General features: G+C 37.2%; 1 protein-coding gene across 19 annotated transcripts in view; it reads left to right on the top strand.

Moving 5' to 3' along the window:
* Positions 1–19,717, top strand: part of ZMYND11 (zinc finger MYND-type containing 11) — a 130,159-nt gene that overhangs the window by 90,511 nt on the left and 19,931 nt on the right. For 11 of the 19 annotated variants that reach the window (XM_061179732.1, XM_061179730.1, XM_061179740.1 and 8 more), the window contains 5 exons: positions 804–965; positions 16,158–16,235; positions 16,704–16,796; positions 18,472–18,559; positions 19,117–19,172. In XM_061179732.1, the coding sequence (XP_061035715.1) occupies positions 804–965; positions 16,158–16,235; positions 16,704–16,796; positions 18,472–18,559; positions 19,117–19,172 (477 nt within the window). Of the gene's footprint in view, positions 1–248; positions 345–803; positions 966–16,157; positions 16,236–16,703; positions 16,797–18,471; positions 18,560–19,116; positions 19,173–19,717 lie in introns of all 19 variants that reach the window. The other 8 variants (XM_061179737.1, XM_061179735.1, XM_061179738.1 and 5 more) reach the window with 6 other exon arrangements.

Below are 19,717 nucleotides of genomic sequence, written 5' to 3'. Positions count from 1 at the left end.
AGGGAACTTACACTATTCTCCTGTTTGTGTTTAAATGGTACTGGCTGTACAAAAAAAAGAGTGTAACAAAAAAGAAAATGTTGAAGAAACCTGTATACCTGCAGTTATGGTCTTTTATTTCCAGGAATAGTCCCAATAAGAAAATAAGCCTGCTTCCTTTTTTGTTTTTTTTTTGTGGTAATGTCCTTTGGAGAATGTGATTAAACCTTTAGTTTCACATTTTCAATTTATTTTTCCAAATTCAACAGACCCTGAAAATTTGACAACCTATCAGAACATGGACATTCTGATTAATGGTTATTTTCAATAAAGCATCCAATACCATGGATGAGAAGATAAGAATAGTGAGCATCACCATTTATTACTATTCTCTCTGTTCCCAAAGTATGCTAAGTACTTAGTATATTTTTAAAAAATCAGAACAAAACAGAGGTTTGTTTATTTGAAATACTAAGTTATAGATCTTGCTTTGGGGTATTCCATTTACTGAAGAAATTATCCCATAGACTATATAAAAACGAAAGATAATGTTAGAACTGGGATTGGCTTTGGACTTATTTCATTTTGGACTGGTTTTGTTATCAGATCACCTTAAGATATTTCTGAATATTAATATGTTTAGGAGAGAATTAAAAATTTAAAGAAGCGAATTTCTAGGTATTTTTTCCCTCTTGTTTTAACACAGTAAATGTCTAAAATTGTTTATAATGCCTAACTTCTGATGGACTTTAGTTTCAATTTTGTTCTTAGTCATTGCAGATATTGACAAAATGTCATACGAAACTATTTTGTATTTTTTGTAGGACTGGGAAACAGAAAATCATGACTGGTATTGTTTTGAATGCCATTTGCCTGGAGAGGTGTTGATATGTGACCTGTGTTTTCGTGTGTATCATTCCAAGTGTTTGTCTGATGAGTACAGGCTTAGAGACAGCAGTAGTCACTGGCAGTGCCCAGTTTGCAGGGTGAGTACCTATGAGCTTTAATGTGCTGGTCAGAGGGGTGGAATTCATTAATAATAGCTGCACAAAGATATCCCAGGTGGTCTTGCCAGGTTAATGGATAAAGTACTGGAGGGTGGGGGTTATCTATTGCAATGTTGGTTAATGAACATAGAACACTCATAAATGAATATCACAGGACACATATTCAGGGTATGGATTTTAGAAAGTTTCAATCATGTAAAAATATACTCTCTTCTCTTACTTTACAATTCCCTCTGGATTGTGTGACTCTTTAATGGATAGTCTTTAGGAATCAAGAACCACTCTCCCATACCAAGGTCTGTTCAGTCAGTCCTCTCTGCTGCTCAGAAAACACAGGTAGCAAAAGGCACATTGTTGGAAACGTTCTGTATCTACTTCCCATTTTATATCCATGTAATGTTGCCTTTATTTTTTGTCATATCATGGGTTAGTTTATTTCTTTTATTTGGAGGGTGGAGGGATGGAACAGTTGTATATAAAGAATTCTACAAAATGAAATAGTCTGGTAGGTAAAATAGGTACTTCCCACAATTATTTTCATTCATATTATTTCCCCATTGAAAAGTATACATGGCTGTGCTTGTTGGTTGCAGATGTGGTATGTGTGTATATGAGTGATGTGAGATGCCTAAACACTACATTATGTATGGCATTGATGGTGATCAGTAAAGAATTATTTGATTGGAACTTCTATTGTTTTGTACTTACAATTGTTAAGATACTTACTTGGAACCATGCAAATTGCCCAGATTACTCATGAGTCCTGTTGGTGAATATGTTTTATAATACTCATTTATTCGTCCAAAAAAAGTTTTGTCTTTATAATTATCTCCTCTTTGGTATCAGCTAAAAATTTCCTGGCCCATTTGCCAGCACGATGAGCAAAGTACAGTGTTCATTCTAGTCTTCCCTTAGTGTCTGTGGCTTTGTATTACCTTGGTATGCTTCTTAACAGCACTACTGTACATATTCAGTAGGCAGAAAAAAAAAGACCATAGGGATCGCATTTTTAAAAATGTGTAATGATGACTTGTAATCAAATGCCTAAATGCTAGATAAGTCGTGATAAATCCCTAGGTCTGAATAGATCAGTATCAGGCCTCAAGGTATAGACCTCCTCTTTGAGGTCTGCAGGAATTATAATGGCTACAAGAAATCAGTGTTATTGGTCATGTGGGAACTGCATTAATACTCATATTTTACTCTCATGGATTTGTGTTTTACCAGTAAATATCTCCTGGTTTTTGGTAACAATTTACACTAGAGGAAGTAAAGAATTAATGAGATCTGAAGAACAAAAGCATTAATGTAGTGAAAATATAAAAGAGGTGTGGTCACTGATCAAATAATAGGGACTCAGGGACTTAGGAAATACAATTCTGGACACACCTGTGTCTTTATAGCCATAGCTTTTTAATATCTAATATTTAGTTCATATTCTCATAGTAAAGAATTTAAACAAAAACACTGGGATTTTTGAGGTTGGGTTAAACGTTATGGTAGATGTTTTATATTCCTTACATGAAGAATGGAAGTTGAACACTTAAACCTTTGAAGAAAATGTGTAATACTTTCTCCATCAGAATTCACTATCAAGTAGTCAGATTCCATTTTCTAAATGTGTTTGCTCTACTCTTTACTGATAAGATGAAAAATTTTAAATTTCAGTGAGTTGCTGGCTCACACAGAAATGTGATAGCCAAAGTAGAACTTAGCCAATCCCATCCTGCCTTTCTCTTCTTTCCTTTGGTTTTCTTTTTGTCTTTGTCAGGCTAGATATTTTCACATTGTGATATAATTATGCTTACTGAAATGATGCTATGAGTCAATAAAAAATTGTGATTCACATATTCCTTTCATAGACTGTGAGCTACTCTTTTGTTAGACTCAAAAAGCCTGTGTCTGGGTTGGGGATGGTGAGTTTTAGCTTGAGCTTTAAAAATTCCAAAGAGATAGTTATTTCTATGTTAGATCTGTTCTATTTTTTTAATTGTTATATTCAAGAAAAGGATAAGTGCTAACAGTTTCTTTCCTGAGAAAAGGGATAATAATAACCTTGAGGTTCTAAGAGAATTTTAAATATCTTTTTTGGTTGGTTTTGGGTTAATTTATTTTTTTAAACGATGTGTCAAGACTTCCAGTAAAGCTGTTTTTAATAATCTAACATGAGAGTGACTGACCAGATTTAAATATTCTCGGACTAAGAGAACTAAGTCTATAGACCGAAACTTAAAAATTATGGTTCCAAGTCAGGATAATGACTTCTCTACTTTTCTTTGAAATTAATGTTTGGAAAGAATATATATGAATTAGATTTACTAATAAGGAATTTTGAAGGTGAGATGCGAGGGCCAAATTTCAATACAGGAAAAATAGTGGATAGAAGCCAATCACTGCTATATAAAATTGAAGATGAAAACATTTCTAATACTTTATAGTGGTCAGAAGACTTGTTTTTATATAACCTCTGTCCCTTACAGCATTGAATAGGTTACCTCTGACCCAGCTGTCAGCTGTGTTACCAGATTCACGTCAGCTCAGGTAACTTTATATCATATATCTGATGAATTCCAAAATATCTTAAGAAGGCAATGATGGGAATTTTTCTCAATTTAGAATAATTTTTTCAGTTTTCATAATAAATCTCAAGAATCTCAGAACCCTGAAGATATTTCTTTGGAATGTCTGCCTTTCTAAACAATAATTAAACTATTATTTTACGAGTACAGTAGATTGTATTGAAATAGAGCCTATGAATATCAGATTAGCATTTTGCTTTGAAAAAAGTTCAAGTAATGTCCTGTTTCACACTCCTGTTACTGAGAACTCTTATTAATTGAAAATAAAAAAGAATTTTCAATTACTTTTTTTAAAGTTTACTGTAAAAAAAAAAAAATTCAAATAATTTAGAGGAGGATAAAGCAAAAAAATAAAATTCCCAGAAATGCAACTGCATCATAGGTGAATGTGCTCACAGACCTCTCTGTGCGCACATGCACATCCATTTGTATCCATCTGTGTAACTGGATGGATTGATGGCTTACATACACTGCTGGATCATAGCCAGTTTGCTTCCTCAACAGTGTCCCAGACATCTTTTTTCTACAATGTGAAAGGGCTTCCCTGATGCACATTTATGTTGTTTCCATGTGCTGTCTGACCAGCAACACTGCACTGAAACTCACCTGTCAGGGTGGGCGGGGGATGGGACACCAGTACCACTGTGTCTGGGATCGTGCCCCCCTTACACCTGGAAGAGCAGTCTGCTCATAATAATTTATTTCTGTATGAAACTGAAGTTTATATTTTGTTATATTTAGATATATTTGAATTTTATATTCCTGAAATAGCCATGAATTTTCCAGGAAAAAAAATGAGAAAACCATAACTTTTAAGTGAAAATTGCTTTAAAGATTTTATTTGCCTAAAGGATATATCTTCAAAACAAAATGTAGTCAATTATATTTTTTAAAAAGAATTAATTTACATATGTCTACCTAATTCTGTTTGATTGCTTTCACAGGATAAATAAATTCATTGAAGTGGAATTCTTAAAGGATAGGCACATTTCAGTTTGTGATTAAAAAAATCACCAAGTTGTCCTTCAGAAGATTATACCCATTTATACCAACATTGAAAGTATTCTCCAATTTTTTGTTACCAATTTGATAGGCTCCAAGTGGATATCTCATTTTAATGTTCCTTCATTTTCATTTATATAGTTTGCAGGTTACAAAGTCATTTTTTCCTTGATGCTGTAGTTGCAGAAGGCAGGCCTGTGTGTGTGCACAAGACTGTGTGTGCGTGTGTGCCTGTGAGCATACGTGTATGCAGTGCATGTCTGTGTGTGAATGTGTATGTGTGTAGGCATGTCAGAGTTGTGTGCATACACGTGTGTACGCATGCGTGTGTCTTGTGTGTGTGCAGCTATGCACGTACATGTATGTGTGTGTGCGTGCACGCACTGCACACTTGCTGGCCTCCAACCCTGCTGGTAAACATCATGGTACTATTTGAATGATATCTACTTGGGTTTTTTAATACATGGGCAAGGTGACATCTTACAGGAAACCCTAAGACCACGCCCCAGGTTGGCGCCATGTTGCCTTTTAGATCATAGCTATCTGGTAGATCTTTCTGTGGGCATGGAAGTGTTCTCTCTCTGCTGTCCAGTAGGAGCCACTGGGCATGTGTCTGTTGAGTACTTGAATGTGGCTTGGAGACCCAGGAACTGGATTTCAGTTTGGCACGTGTGGCTTATGGCTACTTACTGTATTAGACAGTGCAGTGTTATAACTGCATATCTAAATGCCTATAGTACTCCAAGAGAAACATTTTGGTATAAAATGTCAGCCTCATGAGTGGCCTGGCATTTTTTCTCCGCATCAAGCCATAGTTGCGACTTGGAAGAATTCTAAAGCAAGGTTATAAACCAGCGTGCGCCCTGCTGCCCCTCCTCTGCACAGCAGACTGTACAGCAAGCACTGCACTGTGGCTGTGTGAGTTACAGTGTGGTGTACTGTAACGTGTAGTGCACAGATCAACGGGTACAATATTTGATAGTGCTGGGTTTGCTATTAAGCTGGTACTTCCTAAAAATCAGAAGATCAACTGCAGGGGAAACTGTATAGCAAAACAAAATAGTTGGCACTTTCCAGGCTAACAGTTCTGAGACAATAGTATTTTGAAAGGTCCCTATTTCCTCCATCCTCTTTTAATATGTTCATGTTCCTTACATAAATTAATTTTGTTTTTATAACTTTAAGGAGTTATAGATTCATGTTACTGCTCCTTTCAAATTCAGATAAATGAAAATTTTATGTTTGGACTAAAATCTGTCATTAGGGAGCAGAAAGTAGGGCTCTGAACTGTGCTCCCATGGAAAGTACTAGAATGGGAAGTTTGCAGTGACCTCCTTGCCTCCTTTTCCATATTTGGTCCACTGTGCTGCTCCAGTGAAATCCATCCAAAGATTTTTTTTTTAAGTTGGGACGTCTTTTTTTTAATTGAGGTATAGTTGACATACATATTTTATGTTTCAGGTATACAACATAGTGATTCACAATTTTTAGAAGTTATATTCCATTTAGTTATTATAAATATTGGCTATATTTCCTGTGTTGTACTAAATATTCTTGTAGCTTATTTATTTTATGCATTGTGGTTTGTACCTCTTATTCCCTTACCCATATCTTAGGCTTTTATAATTGTCTTATAATATAAAAATGTTGTATTACTATTTACATCCTTAACATCTTTGGTTCACTTTACATCCCATTTATGATGCACTTGTCGTGACTTATATATGAAGGGATCAACTTAAGTCAAAGAAAAATACCATTCAAAGTATTGGATAGGGGATATATTATTCCAGTATGTCTTTAAAACTATAAAATACTCATCTGCCCACAAATGTTTCATATGGTATTTTTCTCTGTTTAAGGGTCACAAACTTTAAAATGTGTGTTAATGTACAAATGTATGGTGAATCAACTTAGCCTACTAATAAAATACAGAAACGCAAGAAAATATAGATAAGAAAATGAAGAAGAATTTATATGGGAGAATTTTACTTATTTAAGAATACTTTGGTTCTACATCTAATCCGCAAAGCTCTCCCAAATTTGCAGCGCCTGATTCTCTGATGCTTGACTAGTAGGCCATCTAAGGAGATCCGAGGAAGGGAGCTACACTAGTAGGAATTATTCCTAAAATCTCCCTACTACTGCAGCTTCTCCTTAAAATATTTAGAATGAAGATGTCTATTTTACAGGAAACTTAATAGATATATACAGAAAGAAGTCTATAGAAAGCATTTAAAATTAACTTTTAGATTGGATGTTAATCCCCAGGTATATATATTTTTTTCACATGGGGTATAGTATACTCGTTAGACAGCTACTGAAAACAAGGGAATTTAACTGTTTACTAAAACTAAACCAAGACTGAGTTGCTATTTAGGAGGTCACCATGGGTACATACTGACTTGTCACTGTTAACTTAGTTCTGGGTAAGTTATATTTGAGTCATTTGTACTGTGACTCATGATGAAAGCTATTTCTTGAAAGTGGAGATAGAAATTTACTTCTAAATTCATTTTTCATTCTTTTGGGTATGTAGGCAGTATAGTTTTTTTAAATCTCAAAATTAAGGAGAATTCTCATTTAATGTTCAGAGTGAAACAGGACAAAATGCGAAACAAAAATATTTTGAATGTATATTCTTTACTCTGTGTATCTACTGTGAAACTGTAACTATTCTTGCTTTCTGATTAGTCTTCCTTTTTTAATGTGGGAAGTTTATTAATATTTTCACCCTGAAAGTAAGTATCTTTACCTTCAAGATACATATTATCAATTCTGGAGTAGAGATTTGATTTTTAAATAAAATAGAAGAAGCGTTTTTAAAAAATGTAGACAATCATAGTATTAAAAGCTACGAATGAACATTAATCATATTTTCTTTTACAATTTTTAAAGACAATGGGATCTTATTTTTATACTCACAAAAGTAGAAAATTAATTTTTAAGAAGATCTTTGTCTGAACCAATTACTTTATAAGGCAGTTTTGGTATTCATTCCGGGCTTTACTAGAGGAAAAAGTAATGGGAACATTGATAAAGGATTTTAAAAATTGGATCTAGGATATAAAACTGTAAAATCTCATGTATTGTTATATAAGCTCTTTATAAAACTACCTGGAGCCAAGCAAGAAAGAAAAAATCTCCACACTTTCCACATTGCCTCCCCATGATGAATTTAACAAGTTACAGTCAGAAACGGTTGGATGTGAGTGTGAAATGTTTGGGGTGTATTTTGTCCTTGAGATGTATCTTTTTAGTGGCTTTTAAAAAATGTTAATTGAGCTTTATCTTTTATTTTTAGCTATAAGGGATTAAAGAGATAATTGTTGGGCTGGTTCCTACATCAAGATGGTTACAACTTACTCTAGATAAATAGAAAGCTCATGTAGTGTTTCCAGTATTGATGTACTGAAAATATGTACAAAGTGCACACAGTTTCCTTTTATCGTCTCTGCAGGTGATGAGGTGGGAGAGGAAGGGGTGGAGAGGTAGGAGTGGGGAGGTAGGGGAAGGAGTGGGGAGGTAGGTAGTGTAATGTTGGCTGGTTGTCAGCCTCATTAAGCAGAGAACATATGATACTTATTCTGCGACCCCAAAACAGAGACATGTAAGTTATTTTCAGAAGAGAGAATGGAAAGGTTTACTCCATTGAAGAATCCGTCCTCCCTCTGCCTTTTGAATCTTGTTCTTTCTTTAAAGACTAGTGTTGGTAGAAGATGGAAGGAACAAGTAGACACAACCTGTGTTCCATAAACTTTTTCTAATGTCCCTTTCCTATTCTTAAATCCCTGTAACATGCTGCAAAAGAACTTAAAGTTATGTCCAAAAGTAAATTTAATCTTGAATGATAAAATTCCTGACATAACAAGAATAACATAACACCCTTCTCTCTATAGCTAGTATTATAGCAATTTCTATGTGGATGTAGTGGATATAGAAATACTCCATGTTTTCACAATACCAGTCAGTTGTGTGACTTGTGGAATTAATTTGAGACTATACTTTAATAGTTGGTAAACACCCTAGACTGGCAGATACAAAGCTGATTATATCATCTGAACTTAGTCAAAACCTCCCAACCTCAATCAGAGAGCAAAGAGTTGACTCTGTTAAAATTAATAAATATAGATACAGCTGAAGTAGCATTCAGTGCTGTTTTGTAAATCTCTATGAAGAAGTCTGGAAACCCTGTGCGTTAGTGATTCTGTAGGAGCAACTTCTCAAGTAGGGAGTGCTTGGGAGTAGAGTCATGTTTGCCAACACACTCCAAGAATCCACCTCAAGATGTTCTTTGTGGTTTGAATTATCCTCCAAGTTCAACTTTTACCTATGAGTAAGAAGGCATATTTGTGACAGCCTAGGGGAGATTTTTAAACTTAAGTTCCTTTAACTTAAGTTTAAAAAAAAAAACCCAAAAAACTAGTGCCAGAAACTCAAGTGCAAATGATTGTTGCTGGACTGGCCGTGGGAGATGTAGGATGGAGCTGTAGGGAGTCATGCACTCCGAATGCAGAAGTGTTTAACCAAGTTCCTACGCTGGTGCTGGCAGCAGGTGTGGTGTTCTGTTCTTCTGCTCTTGTAGAGGAGAGTTAATTTCAGTGTGTCGGTACTGGGGGGTGAACAAGACTGAACATTGGTATATTTTTAGAAGACTGTGCTAGAAAGTGATTGTCACTGAGGGGCTGCTGGGGTCCCAGTGGTACAGAGGAGAAATAGTAGGGCTTGGGGCCACTCCCACCAGACCAGCTCTACTGTTAAAATCTCAAATATTGAGTTTCTTATAAATTCTTTGATTCCTTTGTATTCCAGCATTACAAGTGGTTATAGAGAATATTGCAGAGCCCCTGATTTTCTTAACATAGGCAATTTATGTGCAGCTAAAATTCATTGGGATTCATTTCTATTCTGTGATTACAGATAGTTATGGAGGAGAGCTTGGAGCTTCCTGGTTCCTCTGACAATATAGGTAATTTATATGCAGACTAGTATTTCTCCAATAAGCCCCCGAGGCCATCTGTAGCAGAATCACTGGATGTGCTTGTTTAGAACACATCCTTGGGGTTTAGGCTCAGGAGCTTTCCTGCACGCTCACTAACATCAAGTGAGCCTCTGGTTGTTAGAGGACATCAGCCATATTTAGGTGTCATCTGACAGTGAAATGGTACATTAACAAAATGGTTTATAGTGGCTAGAATGTGCTAACATGGCTTGGGTGTGAATAAGTATTTCACATTTTGGAAGGATCTTGTATTGTTGAGTTCAACTACATGGAATGTTTTTTTCTAGTAGGCAATGAAGTTGGTTAGTAATGACTGCCATTAGTTCAATTCAACTAGTATTTATTGAGTATTTACTATTTGACAGATACTGTACGAGGCCCTGGCAAAAGAACACTGAACTAGACCGTCATGGACCCTGCTGTCATAGAACTTATAGTCCAGGGGTTGGCAGACTACGACCCATGGGCCAAATCAAGCCCACCACCTGTTTTTGTACTGCTCATGAGCTGAGGGTGGGTTTTATACTTTTAAATGGTTGAAGAAAAAGAGAAATAATATTTTGTGATACGTGAAAATTATAAGAAATTAAAATTTAAGTATCTACACGTTTTATTGGAACACAGCCCTGCTCATGGAATGCATGCATTATTTATAGCTGTCTTCTCACCACAATAGCAGGGCTGAGTAGTCGAGACAGCCACCAACTGAATGTCCTCAAAGCCTAAAATAGTTACCATCTGGCCCTTCACAGAAGTTTGCCTGCTTCTGGTCCAGCCTGCTGTGGGAAGAACATTTTGGGTGTTGGGAATCCCCAAGAAAGTGGGAAGCCCTTGTTAATAACAGACTTGGGAGCTTGGATTTGGCGAGGTGAGCAGCACAAATATATTATCTAAGGAAAAGACCCCTGGATTTCTGCTTTTACACTTCTTTTTTTCTTTTGGATACTTGGTGTATAGAAGTGGTATTTCCAGAAGTTAATTCTCTGCTAAAATATGTTTCTACAACTGAAGTGCCCTATGTTTCTAGGGCACATTGAAAATTCCAGACCATTCAGTCCTGAATGTTCCTTCAAATAATGGTGCTTGGGCATCGTTATCAATAGTCAGCTGTGGATAAACCTTGACAGGATCAAAACTTGTTCCTACCTGCTTCCAGCCAAAAAACACTGTAAGGCACTGAGCATGGCTGAATTACTTTATTCATGTTTTGTCTTGTGGTATCTACCTAGACTCATTTGATTTGCTATAATCCAGCAATTATTGTAACTGGCTTAAGAATTCCTTACTCAAGAAGATAGTCAAGATTTTCTATTATTTTTCCCTTAAAGGGAAGCAGCCCCTCGGTTATCTGTAATATACCTAAGTGCATCTTAGGTTAGTGGAAGTCTTATCCACCTTTGTAACACAGCTTCGGCCATGTGATTTCTGTTGTCTAACAATGGTTGCAGCAACTTTGGGCATGTAATAGGAAGTTTCGCTCTTTATTATTTGTAGATATTGACAAAAGTCACTCCTGTATGCTGCCAGGTGATATGGGCAGTTACCAAAACTTACTGGGCTTCACTCTGGTGGATCCTGAGCTGTCACTCTTACAAAAAGGCCTTTACTGAGGAGTTCTGAGGTCTGCAAAGCAGTTCTTCAAAGTCTGAGAAAGAATTGGATCTGAAATAATCTGCAGATTTTATACAGCACTATTTTTCTGTTTTTCTTACCTTGTTGTCAAGAGCTTTCTGCTTAGTTATGTTACAAGCAGAATGGTGTTTACCTTAGAAGCTACCTCTTTCATTTCTCTTATAGTGGCTTTTTTTCAAGCCACGCCAATGTCCTGGTTTGGCTGACAGGCACTAACTCTGCTGTGACTGTCACGTAAGGCAGCTCACAACATGCTACCTAAGATGTCCCTAGAAGTCTTAGGGTGCAGCCCTGGACAGAGCTGTGTGCTCTGTTGATTTCCTTTGTGAAATACCAACTCTCTAAATCATAACCAGAAAGTGTTAAAAAGAAAGCCCACAAGTTTAGCAAATGTGAAAGCATCTTATGACAAGTGCTTCGTCCCTACAAATTGTTGGAAGAGATTTTGCATCTGTTCAGGGTCTTCTCTTTTGTTTGCTTCCCTTCTCTGAGCAAGTGCCTCAGCCCGCACGTGTGGGAAGTGGGCTCCGCCAGCCTCCTGGATACACCTACCAACTGGAGTGTTCACACGCACTTCAGTTCTTGCCCTACATCTTCAGTAGAATCCCATATCTGTCACCAGAAAAGATGTATTGGGCAGCAAGTAAAAAAATTAAAATGAACAAGTTAACATAGAGGCTTTCAAAAAAGTAATCCTCCTTGGATAGGAAACTTCTTTTGGTGACTCCTATACAGCCAGAATGATTGAAGTTTCTAATACGTTAACTGAAGAGAACCAACAAATAGTTGAAATGTAAGAGAGGTGCCTTTCTGTTAGTGTGAGCAAGTAGACAAAGAGCCTTCTAGATCTGGTGTCACTTTAGAAGCCAGCTTCGCAGCTCTGCCTCTTGACTCCTCTCGGGACAGCAGCAGAGGTGAGTTGGGCCACTGTGTGTGTTTGTGTAAGGAAACAGCCTCTCTTATGTTGCTGTGCAGTGGTTCTCAGTCAGGACTGCCAGTGCCCAGGCTCCTCTGTAAACCAGTGTCAGCACCATCTCTGGGTGGCACCTAGACAGTGGTGGCTTTTTCCTTGGAGGTAAAATTTACATTGCAGTGATTTGCACAAGTCTTTAATATGCCACTTGAGAAATAGACAAATGCACACATAGCTGTGAACCCAAATCCCACCGACATGACCATTGAATCCCACCCCATACCAGATGGGCGTCACTGTCATTAGTGTCCATCAGATAAGTTGTGCCTGTTCCAGAACTTTGTATAAGTGGACATTGGTGTTTTTTTAAAGGCTTTCCCAGGCGGTTCTAATGCACAACCAGAGGTGATCAGCATTGAAGTGGGATGCCTAAATCTGGGTGGCACTTTATAAAATGTGTAGGAGACTTTCTAGGTAGTAATATTTTGCCAGAGTTGGAGCTGTGAAGGGTGGGGGTGGGTCACATCCATTTAGCCACAGAAAGTCATCCATCCCCCTTGTTTCCTTTTACATTTTGCTGAAATATAGTCACTTTTCTAAGCGTATATCGCCACTTTGAATTGCACACTGAAGAGGAGAGATACTCTAGCACCTTACTCTAAGCAAATTTAAACATGATACAAAATCAGATTTTTATCCTCTAATTTATCATTTATTATAGTTTTGTAAAATTAAGGCCCTCGGCCTGAACTCTGTACATTTGGAGTCTTCCCAGAAAGAAATGTTGCTGCACGTGGTTATGCTAAATTAGCAATTAATCTAAAAATGTTTAAACAGGTGAAACCAAAGTAAAAGCATTCTGAGAGCACGTAATACCCATGTATTTTGTAGATACTCTATGGAAAGGAAATAGGAACTGAAAATAGACCTTCATTTAAACAGGGGAATTACATGAACAATGTAATGCACAGTTACCTAAACTTAAGCAAAGTAAAATAGGGTTTTCCCTACTGTTTCAAAAAGTTTCAATATTTTTTGTTTCAAAGAAAGAACCAGTTGGTTAGGATATTTTAGCTATACAGGCATACCTCGGAGGTATTGCAGATTTGGTTCCAGACCACAACAGTAAAGCAAATATCACAGTCAAGTTAGTTGCACAAACTAGTTGGTTTCTGGATGCACATAGAAGTTATGTTTAAACTAGTAAGTATGCAATAGCATTATGTCAAAAAAGGTACATACCTTAATTAAAAAGTACTTCATCGCTAAAAAATGCTAACCATCGTCTGAGCCTTCAGCGAGTCATAATCGTTTCGCAATAGTAACATCAAAGATCATTGATCAAAGATCATAACATATAATAATATAGTAATATTGAAAAAGTCTGAAATACTATGAGAATTACTACATGTGACCTAGTGACACAAAGTGAGCGAATGCTGTCGGAAAAAGGGCACCGATAGACTTGCTCAATGCAGGGTTGCCACAAACCTTCAGTTTGTAAAAAACACAGTATCTGCGAAGTGCAATAAAACGAGGTATGCCTGTAGAGATATTCTGATTCTAGCACTGCATAAATTTCACCCACAGAGAAACATTGAATTGCTTTATTTTCTAAGGCTCTAAAACCAAAAGGAGTTGGATTCTAACTAACAGTGAAGTACTTCATAGGTTGATGTTGAGAGTGCAGAAATGAGAAAAATGTATTCCTGTGCATGTGTAGAATACACAGCAGCCCTGGAGACAGGGCAGCCATGTTGCAGGGGAGGCAGTGAGCACCCATCCCCACCGTCGCCTCTCAAGTGACTGCAGACGTCCCAGCGCTAGTGGACATCGGCTTCAAGAGCACTCACTGCCTGGTTGAGCTCGAGGTGTTCAGTGGGAGCCCCAGAGAGGAGAGTGTTCCCACCCTGCTTAGTTGGGCACAATTTTTAGTGAGCATTAAAGTAATATTTCAGCACTACATACAGTGCTGGTTGTATAGTTCACCTGAATAATATGTTACCTATTAAAAGAACCATGGCCCCACAGATAGTATTACAAGACTTCTAATCTGATGTAGATTGCTGTTATACCTGAATTTATACACAGTTGTATGATTTAACGATCAGAACGATATTTGGGATCTGCAGTGTTAGTAGTGCAACCAAAATATTTCAGAGTTGGCATGATAGAGCATGTAGTTGGAAGCATTTGGTTTTTTTGTCGTTTGTTTTTGGCCATGCCATGCGGCTTGCAGGATCTCAGTTCCCCAACCAGGGATTGAACCCGGGCCACGGCAGTGAAAGCCCGGAATCCTAACCATTAGGCCACCAGGAAACTCCCTGGAAGCATTTGTTTTTATTCTCCTCTCTTTTTAAGGGAATATAGGTTTCCCAAGAGGTGAGGAAAAAGCCTTCTTGGCCTTCCTACCCTTTCTTCCCTATATCCAGGAGCTCATCAAGCTGTTTAGTATAGAAAGCAGTGCTTGGAGTGATGGCCGTGCTAGCAAGAGTGTTTACGCAAGAGCGTTAATAGCTGATTGTGTTTCAGATCCACTGTTTTACTCTGGCTTACAGGAGGGAGCAGTTAATAGTTCTCATGTGTTTGTGTGCCTGGGACTCACTGGGGATTTTGTTTAAAATGAGAATTTACAAGCTACATCAAAGTCCCTTTCCCCAAAGATTATAAAACCTGGGGTTCAGGAAATGTCATTGCATTTTAAACTCCACATCTACACCATTGGTACTTGGTCTTGGCCAGATGTCACAACCACCTGAGGAATTAACAGTAAATGAATGAACTTTCCCTTAGAAATTCCAATTCAGATACTCAGGGGTGGAGCCCAGCTGCATTTTATGGGAGTCCACCAGTGAATCTGAGGTACAGCCGGGGTTGAGAAAAACTGCTCCATAATAAAACTGCACAGGTCATAGAATAAAGCTGAGTAAGGAGAGCACTGACTGTGTTGCCAAAGAATCCAGGTGAGGAGGGAGGGAGGGGGTCATGTCAAACATGAAGTGTGTGAAAGTAAGTCTCCAGCTCAGAAAACAGTTTTCCACTTTTTATGCAGATATTTTAATGTTGTGTATGTATAATCAGTTTGCTTAAGCCATAGCTAAGGTTTCTCATTGACATGAGAAATTTTTGCTCCTTCTTCCATTGTACTTAGCATATTGAGATGACTTCCTGTGTATAAAATTCTTTTGGGAGTAAGTAATAATACCACTGGGTAGAGACTCATAATGTAGCGGCCTGAAAAAGTTAAATCGTCTATTAAATAGTGGCCCAAACCTACTCAGTCCTCTGCAGTGCAGTCTACTTATGGTCCAGTGTCTGTCATGGTATATTATATTAACCTTGACTAGGGAAATGGGAACATTGGTCCTTGTTTCCTAGCTGTCTAGAAATGACATAAAAGGTAAAAAATCCTGTCTTTTTTTCTTCATGTAAAGTTAAATTTTCTGAGAGATAAATTAAGGAACCTAATTAACTTTTAGGCAAGACTAACAGAAATTGGAGTTATTACTGAAGAGATCCGTAATACTTTAAAAGTTATGTAGACGTGTGTGCTGCAGTGTATGTAATTCCTTTGTGACACAGACATTTAATAATCTTTTTAACAGAGAATAATGTTATGTTGAAATTCACCATTCAATATTGCTATTTTAAAATATTCCCTAAAGGATTTCAGCCATTGATTTTTTTTTTTAAATAAAATAAGTGATTCTACATTATATCATTATTATATCATTATTGTTATTGTCATTATTTCTTTTCACCTGAAAATTGGTTGAAGTTTTAAAACATCAAGAAAAGAAAAAAATGCATAGTTCTCTAAGTTATTTTGTCAAGGACAGTATAATATTTTCCGATTCTTACCTTGTTAAATGTTGTTTTTGGTATGCAAATTTTGAAGATTTCTCTGCATCAGATAATGTTGGAAATAGTACATCTTTTAAGAAAATCTTTGCATACTATAATCTTTTATATGAGACATCTTTTACAAGAATATAGACTTATAAATGATCAGATTTTATCTTGGCCTTTTCTATCTTCAACAGAGCATCAAGAAGAAAAATACGAACAAGCAGGAGATGAGTACGTACCTGAGGTTCATCGTCTCCCGCATGAAGGAGAGGGTGAGTCCTGTAAGGGGGGCTCTCAGAATCGCCCAGAACATATTTCACTCTGGCTTACTCCTTAAAAGTTAGTGACTGACAAGGAACAAATATGCATAGAGCAGTATGAGGGGTGGAAACCACTGCTGTCCCGTTTCTTTTGTGCAGTAAATAGTTCTATAAAAGGCTTTTAAATTTGTTTTGTCTTTGTTTTCAACTCAGGCATTTCTTTAACTGTATTAGATTAGAAACATTTATATTTTAAAATTCCATTTATCAGAATGAACATTTTCATTGATAATTAGTGTTTAAAATGAAATTGAATTTTCCAAAATAACTGTTCTTTCTATTCAAACCTTAAGGAATGCCACATTAAACTATAGTGCATGTGCATTTTTCATTAAGTTCTAAAGTACTTGTTGTTTAGAAATTGATGTTTTACCCCTCTCTCTAGCCACGTTTAAACTGATGTGTCTCATGACCTTTCAGGCTATTGACCTTAATAAAAAGGGGAAGGACAACAAACACCCCATGTACCGGCGGCTGGTGCACTCGGCGGTCGACGTCCCTGCCATTCAGGAGGTAAAGCTCCCTGACAGCACAGCCCTGGTCGTGCACCTGCCGCCCTCCTGCCTGAGCAGCTGCCCTTGTGAATGGCATGCACTCCCTCTAGTGCTCTTTAGGGGTCATCTTGTAAGAGGCTTGGTTTTCAGCAGCCTGTTGATTCTTGACACTTGCTGCTTAAAGAAAATGTAGCCTGGTCAGTGTAATGTTCCAGATGTAATTAACATGTGGATGTGGTTTCCTAGTTTCAGAAGCAGTGCTTAGGAGTTTCTCTCAAGGGAAGATTAGAACATAGAACTGATCTAGGATCTTGGGAAACACAATGACATGCACTTGAACAAAACAAAGTTTTAACTAGAAAACTTTATCCTTCTTTAATGAAGTTCTTATTTTTACCTACTCTAGCTGAGGATTGTTAATGGGCTGGTTAATATTTAATTACAAATTGCAATAAAATCCAGTGAACACTTTCTGTTTCCAGTTAGCTTTGCAGATTTACTAATTCTGTACCTGTGTATCATTTTGAAGTTTAAAAATCTTATGGTTGGCCATAATAGGGAGACCATAGGAATAATTTAAAATCATCTTACTCATTTCTTAATCTGCTTAATAGCTGAGGAAGAATGAAGGTGTATTATTTCAGTGGAAGAAAGGGATAAATGAAGGTTGTTCATAAAAACGAGCAATTTAAATTTTACCTCCTACCCCTAGATTGTGTGACTTCAGGCATAGCCTCTTTTCCTGACTCTGAGCCTCTGAGAACAATGAAGAACTCAGCTGCCCTTCCTGCCCTCTCCCTGTGTGGCCCCTCCCCACGTTCTGCAATCTGATCCTGTTGGGTCCATGGAGCACGCTGGCTGGGCTGATGGTGCCTTGTTGGCAAGTGCTGACCATGAACAGAAGCACCATACAGAAAATGAAGAGGAAGACATGATTTTCATGCTTTCAGGAGCTCACAGTCCAGACCAAAATACGAGCTATGATGGTGCTTGGGGACTGCGGGGTGCGGTTGTCCCCACCTGGGTATAGGCAGGTAGCCTGGGAGCGCTGCACAATGCCAAGGCCTGAGCACCTGCGAGCCCAAGGCCATGAGAAGTTCAGGGTGGAGTTCAGATATCAGTATTCATAAAAGAGCCCTGTGACCCTTGATGCCAGACAGAACCATCATTTGCCTTGGTGCATAGAGGACCTCCTAGGACTTTAAAATTACTTATACATCACCTAATCGCAATTCAGAATTATAACCGTATCTTCTTTGTGGTAACGGCAAACTGTCACAGAGGCTAACAGCTCTTCTTTCAATTTTTATTCTCTTGAGTTATAAAAATAGTAGATATGTAGTTAGGGTCTCATCAACCCCACTGACCAAAGCTTTCGTTATTTACAGTGCTTAGCAGCAGCTTTTGTTATTACAGAATGCGGTGTTCACGCTGCAGAGTTCATGCTAGTAAATAAATATCGGGGACAACGTGGATGCAGGATGTGGGCTCTGCGCACTTCACCATCCTGTAATAGTCTAACTGCAGACGGAGTTGTGGGTTTCTTTTACGCACATTCTGTCAGTACCATGGGACACAGGAGTAGTCGTAATGCCATTCTGGAAAATTCGCCTGTTTCCTACACTCTAACGCTGTAATGCCGACAGGTGTTTTCACCATTAACCCTTTGCCATTTTGTTGTTTTCCCTCTGCAGAAAGTGAACGAAGGGAAGTACCGAAGTTACGAAGAGTTCAAAGCTGATGCTCAATTGCTTCTCCACAACACAGTGATTTTCTATGGAGGTTGAATATTTTTTGTTTTTTTCTTTTGTGTAGTTTTTTTTATTCATACCATTTACATTCCATGTCGAGAAATATCTTTTATAAAATATTACATTAAAACAATACCTGAATGATCTGTAAGTAAGTAATAATGTTAGGGTTTAAACTTAAAAATATTTGCTAATGGAGTTATAGCTTATAGAATTGACTGGCCAAAAGCAGAACTCTAGTTACGCTAAATAATATTCATGGTTTTGTATATAAACTTATAAACTTAGTTGAAAGGCTTTTTAGAAGCACTTTGATTACTTTTGATTTTCCGCATTAATATCCCCTCATTCAAAAGTAATGAAAGAGGTCCCTCTGTACCTAGAGTATTATGTTATATTGGATATAAAATTAAAGCTGCTGATAGCATTTTCTTTTACTGCCTTAATTTTATTTTAAATATACGTTTTTGTTTTAAACGGTATGTGTCCACTTTTGTTAAAAATGAAAGAAAATTTAAACGGCTGTATTAATTTTGATAGTCTTGTGTTTCTAGATCACTGGTAATAGATACCTGTCTTTAATTACAGCAGACAGTGAGCAAGCTGACATAGCAAGGATGCTCTATAAAGACACATGTCATGAGGTACTATCCACGCCTAATAACTAAACTCTTGCTATATTCCACATTAATCTATTTCAGAATTCTACTCTGATATGTACATTTTAATTTTGCCATTTTCTTTAAATATAATTTTATTTCCATGTATGACATACATGGGAAATAACGCAAACAGAGGGAAGAATTCTGGCAGAACTATTTTCAGAGAAATCCTTGGAGTTAGATTTAGTTACTAAGTAACTTCTACTAGTTAGAAGAAACGGAAACTTTGTTTTCTCCTCTTTAACTACCCTAAAGAGTATTAGTTATATAACTACATGTAAATGTGTTGCACTGGGCAGGCACTCAATAAACATTACCCTCTGGGAATGAAAGGTTCAAATTTGAGTTCTTACTGCACTACACAGGCAAAAAAGCATCCAAACAACAGCATTCATATTTATCCAATAAATGAAATATATATTTAGGGAAGGATTTTTTGGGTGGTCTTTCTTATTTGAAACACTCATCTATAACCATACTATCTTTGCAAAAGTGTCTCAATTTATATAAAAAGTTTTGTTTCTTGA

The sequence above is a fragment of the Eubalaena glacialis genome, chromosome 2, assembly GCF_028564815.1.
Source record: "Eubalaena glacialis isolate mEubGla1 chromosome 2, mEubGla1.1.hap2.+ XY, whole genome shotgun sequence".
NCBI classification, from domain to species: Eukaryota; Metazoa; Chordata; class Mammalia; order Artiodactyla; family Balaenidae; genus Eubalaena; species Eubalaena glacialis.
Note: the sequence above shows the minus strand (reverse complement) of the source record. Positions and strands in the feature narration are given on the sequence as shown.